The sequence below is a fragment of the Aulonocara stuartgranti genome (genome assembly GCF_965226115.1).
Source record: "Aulonocara stuartgranti genome assembly, chromosome: 12".
Taxonomy (NCBI): domain Eukaryota; kingdom Metazoa; phylum Chordata; class Actinopteri; order Cichliformes; family Cichlidae; genus Aulonocara; species Aulonocara stuartgranti.
The window spans coordinates 8247035-8255000 of NC_138948.1; the positions used below are offsets into that span (position 1 = coordinate 8247035).

General features: G+C 40.6%; 1 protein-coding gene across 1 annotated transcript; it reads right to left on the minus strand.

Moving 5' to 3' along the window:
• Positions 1 to 19: 19 nt before the first annotated feature.
• Positions 20 to 1846, minus strand: selenoe (selenoprotein e). Its single transcript, XM_082555087.1, has 4 exons — positions 1682 to 1846; positions 1379 to 1455; positions 1037 to 1115; positions 20 to 337 (listed from the first exon to the last, which is right to left on the minus strand). Exons 1-4 carry the CDS (start codon positions 1787 to 1789, stop codon positions 194 to 196), a joined length of 408 nt encoding a protein of 135 aa, XP_082411213.1. The 5' UTR covers positions 1790 to 1846; the 3' UTR covers positions 20 to 193.
• Between the last annotated feature and the right edge of the window lie 6120 nt (positions 1847 to 7966).

The window sequence follows — 7966 nt, forward strand, 5'->3', positions numbered from 1 at the left end:
ACTCTGGCAGGTTTTGGTGTATTTTATAGTCTTTTTATTTAAATTCTGCAGATAAACACAATGACATAAGACTCTGCTCAATGCACCCGGCCAGCGAGTCATCAGAGTGGTGCCTGGCTTATTTTGGCCTTTGGGCCTCACTCGTCATTATTGTGACCATGGTGCAGAGACAGAGTTTGGCCACAAGGTGTCATCACAGCTCGTCCCTGGGGGCGCGCAGGGGAAAATGCTGAAACTCCTCTGGCACCTCTTCCCCTTTCTTGGACCTCTTGTAGAAGCCAAGTGAGTCTAACAAGCTGCTGATCTCGTCTGCCTTCATTTTCTTCACAGAAACAGTCTGATCCACAGACACATACACATACACAGGAGGGCAGACATGTTTGGTTCACAACGTGGTTAAAGGCAGTAATGCTTGTATATTAGCTGTATATGTAGATATAACATGATTTACTAAACCCCTGTTTTTACTTGGAAGTGTTTAGCCACTACAGATTTAGAGGATCCAGCTATTTTTTTGTTTCTCCTTACCTAAAGTCAAATTATAATCTCCCAGAGAAGCCACATTAGAAAAACTTTAGCCTCTAAACGAAGCTTTAGATGGAAAATTTAAAAGGCTTTACTCAAGAAAGCAGTAATACCTGGCTCTTTTTCGATGTAGGCCAGCATTAAGAAAATTCATTTTTATTGGTTTTAATGGAGAGGCTAATTGGGCAATAACTGCAACAGGGGTTTTCTACCCTGGAAAAATAAATGACATGTGAGAAGTGCTTTCAAGGCACACAATTTTCAAAGTCACATCAACTCTCCTGTCTCGGTACAAAAAATATTGCTCCATTCTCAGAATCCCCAAGTTCATATACTGTATGTATTTTTTTTTAACTCTCATTCAAGTACATCCTCTTTCTTGGTATCTGACAGATGATCTGATATCACATGAAGTAATATCGAAACCTTCCCACATGAATCCTGTTTGACATCTCTTGATAAGCTCCATCACAAGGCAGCGGAATAAAAGGTCCCTGTACTCACTTCTCACCTTAACAATCTCATCCTTTTCATTGTAGAATATCAGACGGGGTTTCTTCTCTTCCGATGAATCATATTCCAAGTTGTGGCTACACAGGAAAAAGCAGATCAAGGAAAACAGGTAGGGGGGGTTGTGAAGAACAAGGCATATCCATCTGTTTCGCTATTTTTAGGCTCACTTAACATGATTTTTTTACTTGGAATGCTCACAGAGCTGGCACTGAACTTGGCAGCTTGCTAGGAATACTGTTTTGTTTACAAAAGAGGTCATGAGAAAATCAGTAGTGATTTTTGTGGAAAGCTCACAGCTTAGCAAAGAATCCTGAGGAACATGAAAACAATACAAGGATACTATAAAGCCATTCGCTCCATGAGAAAATGATAGAGCTCAGGCATTTTCTTTATGCTTCATCCGACCACACTGGGAGCCTGCAGGGATGACAAGAGACATTTGTTAAAACAGCATGACAAAGAGGAGTGTACATATCTCATTCTTTATGTGATCAAAGGTGACAAAAAAGGTGTCACATTACAGCAGAAAATAAACTGCAGCACAAGACCTATCCATCACCATGCACACTATTTCCTCACTTGTTTTTTGAATATTATGTGTAGATTTCATTTTTCACTTCACAGGAGTTTGCTCTATACTTACCAGCAGTTTAGCTCTGGCTATAATGAGCTTTTCTTCACCTACTGTGTCATTGTTAGCTTCGGATAGCCTAAGAGCGAGGGTAAGAGTAAGCACCAAGAAGGTCCACATTTTTACTAGATGGCAAAATCTTTAGCTCCTTTTTCTGAGTTGAAGCACTGATAAGTGACCCTTTAATACTCTTGGACAGTTTTTTCAGGGTGGACAAGACCATGGCCACCTCTGTAGGGGAGCAATGCACACCTGGGCTGAGCTGTTAATCTCACTTTTGTGATTTTCTGTCATAGATTGTGTGTTAGTATAAGAATTAGGCTGGTAGCTTACCAAGTAGGTAACCACCACATACTTATTCAGCAACAGAGTTAGCTGTTAGGGTGTTTTTCTATATGTCAAAGGGGCCCCCAGGTTTATATTTTATAGTTTCTTCCAGATCAGATGTCATTGGGGGAACACAGAACATCTGCACTCTTATCAGTTTTTCCCATGCAGTAAACTTGCAGGTGGTTAATGGTCACAGAGAACCACATGTTACTACCGACTCACTCCCCCAATACAGCTAAACTGGTTCATGACTAAAAACTTCATGAAACCATCTGCCATCGCAGGAATAAGAACATGACAATGTTAGCCTATGATCACATTCACATCTATGGGCAATTTCAAATAACTGATAACCCCAACTTGCACTTCTTTGACTTGTAAGAGAAAAAAAACCCACCGAAACACACAGAAAGTCCTCCACATGTCACATTTTTTCCAAGTACTGTAGCTTTATAATTACATTTACATAGAAGACGACTATAACTGCTAATACAGTAAAATATTAGAAAGATCACTGAGTGTACAGAACATTTCAATGCCAAATATTGAGTATATTTGCTACAGATACAGTACAACTTTTTGCACTATTTGGGGGCAGCAGCAAAAATTCTGAGACTGACAAAGCATCCATCCATTCAATCTGATGTGTAAAAGGTTTCACAATGCAACTGTCTATGCATAGGTTCAAACGACACAGAGAAAAATTCTAATTTACAGCATGTAAAAGAAGTATTGAAAACATCACCAATTTTCTGAGTAAATATATTTCTAAAGCTGCTATTGGCATGAAGTTCTCATCGACTGTCATTAACAACCCATCAAATCCACACATGCAAAGAAGTCAAATCATAGATGTCTAGAAATTATGTCTAATAATGAGAAAAGACGCAGGGAAAACATATTGAATACATTTACTGAAATGTATTTCATACTTTGTACAAAAGCCTTTGTTGGTGATGACAGCTTCCTGTAAGAAGAAGCTACATTGTTTGCCTACTGTATATGAAGCTGCATTGCTCAGGTGTGACACTGGCCCATTCTTTCACACAAAAACAGTCTGCATGGGATTTGGTAATGTGTTCAATGCTCATTATACCTGCTGTATATGCAGTTTTAGCCACTTTGGGATTGTATGGAGTCTTAATACATCCTTTTCCAGTCATTGTACTAAGCTAAACTATCACCGTTCAGTTCTGGAGCTTTACTGCACAGACATGACGGTGTTAGGGATCTTCACATGTAACTCTCACCAAAAAAGCTATTAAGTATATTTTCTAAAACATCGGACTAATCCATTAAGTCTCAGCGATATCCTTTTATTCCGCATTGTTTAGGACTTTGAACAGAATGTTTCTCTTGACACACATTTCTTAAGTCATATTTTGTAAATCCTGCAGTTATGTAGTTGAACAAAACACTAGCTCTATTCTGATCCATGAAAGCAGTATATGGCTTGTTCCCACTGTTTTTTCATTCTGACTTTCCCTTTTCTAACTTTCTTTCTATGCAATATTTAATTCCATTGTGCTCTCTCAATGAAATCAGGCCTTGTGACAGCATAGCACATTTGCACTGTGTCAACACCCTGGGGGGAAGAAAACATCTCGGCCCTCCAAGTTTACTCTACTGCTTTGTATTGTGCAAAACTCCAATTCATTAGGTCACCATAAGAGGGCGGTAACACCCACATGTACACTTCCTGGCAGTTTGGCGGGTAACGTGTACTTCCAAATCCTAGCCACAGACAATTATGTTTCCAACAAAAATAAACCATTCCTGCCTGGAATGCTGAAGCGAAAACCATCTTTCTGTCTCTGTCTTTTCCAGACACAGAGCGTTGCAGCTCAGAGTCTTGCGCTCTGCATGTACTGTTTGGGATTATGTGTCAAACGGCAATAAAACAGTCCTCTTTTTTAACAGGGTTTCCTCCCCTTGGCAGCTGTTGTAAATCTACAGGCTTGTACACTTGCAGCAGTTTTACGTCTGCATCTTTGTATCGTACTGTTCCAGGTCTCTCTTTCACAATGAAAGTTGGACCCAAAAGAAGTGAATGAGAAATAAGAATTTTGAGAAAAAGGATGGCTTACATGAAAAAGAGAGAGAGAGAAAAGCACACAATGAGCGGTGGGGGTGGGGAGAGCTTGCCGAGGCTGACTCCTCAGTCTATACGTGTGGATGCATACCATATGTGTTCACAATCAGCATGTTTCAGCTTACATCACATGGTGCATGCCAAAAGGGGGCTGTTGTTATTATTACTCTGCTGACAAAGGGGAAATACAGTCATTAATAACTGGAAGGTTATGGAGCTTAGACGGGAGATGATGAAAACATTTACAAAGTTCGCACTGAGCAACTTTTTCCAGTAGGAGTTTTAAAAATTGCAACACTAGCAGCTGTTAAAAGATCAAAAGCTACAACACCTCACTGCAATCCTCCCTCCTTCAGAGAGCTTGTTATAAAGATACACACTTCCTTTTTCTCCAAAGCACCGGATGCTGCCTACCAGCCGGCAACCAACAATTACTCTGTGTGTCTGTTCTCTTATGATGTGGACAATTATTTGTGGGTGTTTGTGAGAAATGTTTGACTCTTGTGTCTCCTCTGTGCTCCAATGCTAATATCTATAAGTATGTTCAAGAATAAGCAAAGTAGATGGTTAAAAATGTATCTTGATTAAGTTCTAAACGTTCAGCTCTGTCTTTTCTTGCTCTCTCTCTCTCTCTCTGTGTGTGTGTGTGTGTGTGTGTGTGTGTGTGTGTGTGTGTGTGTGTGTGTGTGTGTGCACGCGCGGTGTGTGTGTGTGCACGCGCGTGCGCTTATCTGTCTGGTGCCGTGGGGCAGCTGCTGCAAAGTCTGATGTCTGCCTGCCTGCTGTGCTCGAGTCAGCTTATAAAAGAGAGGCAGCATTGAAGGAAGTGAAGGAGGATGTGGAGGACTTTTAAAAAGATTATAATGCTAATGAGTGTGCTCCACTTCAAACATACAATAACCTTGCTGTACAGTAGCATCAAATAGTTTGGCAGAACTTGCTCACCACGATGCTTCTGTCATTACCGCTGGGCAGCTTAACACAACTTAAAGGTTCAATTTAAAAACTATAAGAGGGAATTAGGAAATAAAAACAGGAGAACCTAGGGAAATGTCTATGCGTGACAGTAACTGTAAGCAAATTTACGGCTCAAGGGAGTCACCGAGTTTGATTTAGCTTGTGGTTTAGCTTGAACCTACGACCTAAAATAAGTGGCTCCAATTTTCTTCACGCAAGGAGGCCACAAAAGGCTGTGCGAAGCTGCTGGCCTTGGCAGAGAATCTATCTTGTACAGGCATGAAATACAAGGACGGTTCTTCGAGCTTGTTCGCTGCGTGATGGTGAAAGTGAAATAGGATGGCTGCTTTTCAGTAAGAGCTTCTTTTAGAGTATTTAATACCTCATTAATTGTTTACAAGTTGACAATGACTGTTTTGAACAATGTACACTCTCTGTGTAGATAAATGCTTTTATTCAAGTAAATTGAATTAAACTTTCAAGGATGTTTACTGAGCGGTTCAACTTTAATATACTTTTAATAAGACATTTTGAATAAAAATGCTCTGCAAATGAACATTTTAAATAAAACAGTGCAGTATTTAGAATTGTAAATACATGCAGCTGTAACCCTCAAAATTCTGCTTCACTGCAGAGGTAATATAAAACAATATTAAAAATCTATAAAATACAAAGGCCATAAAGAGAAGTGATTACTTACTGCATAATATTACTTTTCAAGCACACAAAACTTTAATGTGAGATTCAATAGTGTTTTCTGTTTTTATAAAGTCCATCCATCCATCTTCATCCGCTTTATCCGGGGCCAGGTCGTGGGGTTCAGCAGCCTAAGCAGAGAAGCCCAGACCTCTCTCTCCCCAGCCACCTCCTCCAGCTTATCTGGGGGAACACCAAGGCGTTCCCAGGCCAGCCGAGCGATATAATCTCTCCAGCGTGTCCTGGGTCTGCCCCGGGGCCTCCTCCCGGTGGGACATGCCCGGAACACCGACCCCAGGAGGCACCCAGTAGGCATCCTTGTCAGATGCCCAAACCACCTCAGCTGGCTCCTTTCAATGTGGAGGAGCAGCGGCTCTACTCTGAGCCCCTCCCAGATAACCGAACCTCTCACCCTATCTCTAAGGGAGAGGCCAGCCACCCTTCGGAGGGAGCTCATTTCCGCCGTTCGTTCTTTCGGTCACTACCCACAGCTCGTGGCCATAGGTGAGGGTAGGGACGTAGATCGACCGGTAAATTGAGAGCTTCGCTTTTACACTCAGCTCCCTCTTCACCACGACAAACCGGTGCAGCGTCTACATCACTGCAGCCGTCGCACCAATCCGTCTGTCAATCTCCGGCTCCCTTCTCCCATCACTCGCGAACAAGACCCCAAGGTACTTGAACTCCTCCACTCCTTTTTATAAAGTCTCATTTTTTATTTTTACATAAACTAACTAGTGAAGTCTGGATGTGGTGATAGATTATAGCCTCAGCAAAGCCAGGGTAACTGTTTTGTATGTTTTCAAGTAAAGGACGGATACGATCGTGCCTTTAATCTTCACATCTAACTCAGAAAAGGTTAAAGCATAATAAGCATGTTTAGCAGAAAGCTGAACTACGTAGCCACCATGACGTCACCCATTTCTGGAGCAGATTGGCATTGTGGGCATTGCCCTATTTTGCATTCCACTGATTTATTTATTTTTCCATTAGATAGACTTGGCTGTATTTGGACATGAAGAAGAAACTGTGAGCAACACTTGAAACGTGACTGGGGGAACATATGTCTCTCCTCTGAAGAAGACAGCTAGTACACTCACTGGAAGGAGTGACCTTAGCTAATGACATCTTATTGACATGTGGGGAAAATTACTTACAATTTCATGAAGCAGTTGACTGGGACTATTGAATGGGAGTCTATTTGAAATGGTGGCATTGCACTTCAAGGCATTTCCATAATTGCTTCACTTAGCTGACTTGGTTACATCATTAATGAGCGCTCTGTCACCAAATCGCTATCCCATTATTTATACCTAAAACAGTGTTTATAATTTTTTTTAACTTATAAACTATACACTTATACAGCTAAATTAGCATCTGCCTCATTTGTTTCTTAAATTAGAAACAGTTTTGCTTTTTTCTTCACTCCCCTTGATTTGTGGTGGTGTTACATACAGGACATATTAGTATCCTGGATGTTGGTGATTCTATGAAGATTCAATCATTCCTTTCATGAAAAAGTTCTGTGATGCATCAGGGGGAAAGGGTTCATCTAAACACCATCTGGTTCATTAGATGGGATGATGAAAGCTTAAAAAAACATCCACACCTGCAGAAACTCAAACTCCACTGGCAGAAAATGGAAATAAAAAAAGCTGAAAAACTGCCAACACTGTTTGATTATCTGTCAAGATAATAGCACCATCATTTTTTCTCTCTGTGTTTTTGGATGCAGTCATTTAAAGATTTGTTTTAAAAAAATCCCATGTGATGGATGATGAATTCCTTGTGTATTTTGTGTAGCCTGTTGGTCAATGGTTAAGTGCTGAGGTCCCACAGTTTGGGGTCAGGTACCGTGACAACATCTTCACTCATCATGGGCATGAATGTTATAGCCATGGCTTGTAATAAGTTTTTTGAATTGTTTGTTTTCTAGAGTGGAATGATTGTACAACACAAATCTTTTAAAAACAAGACTTAAGTGCACACTTTTGAAATTATTTAGGATTTTCTCAAATCCACAGAAAGTTTAAAAGTATACATACGGGCTCAAATATGCACACTTGGTGCTGAACTTTCTGGTTGTCTGTTAACAGCCCTCAGCTTTGTCTTGTTGGTGATTGTGATTGGCTACAATTATTAGCTTTTTTTGACAGCACTCACTGGATTGACCAATAGGCAGGACAATGTGGGAAAGTCCAAGAAAATATGAACATGAAAGC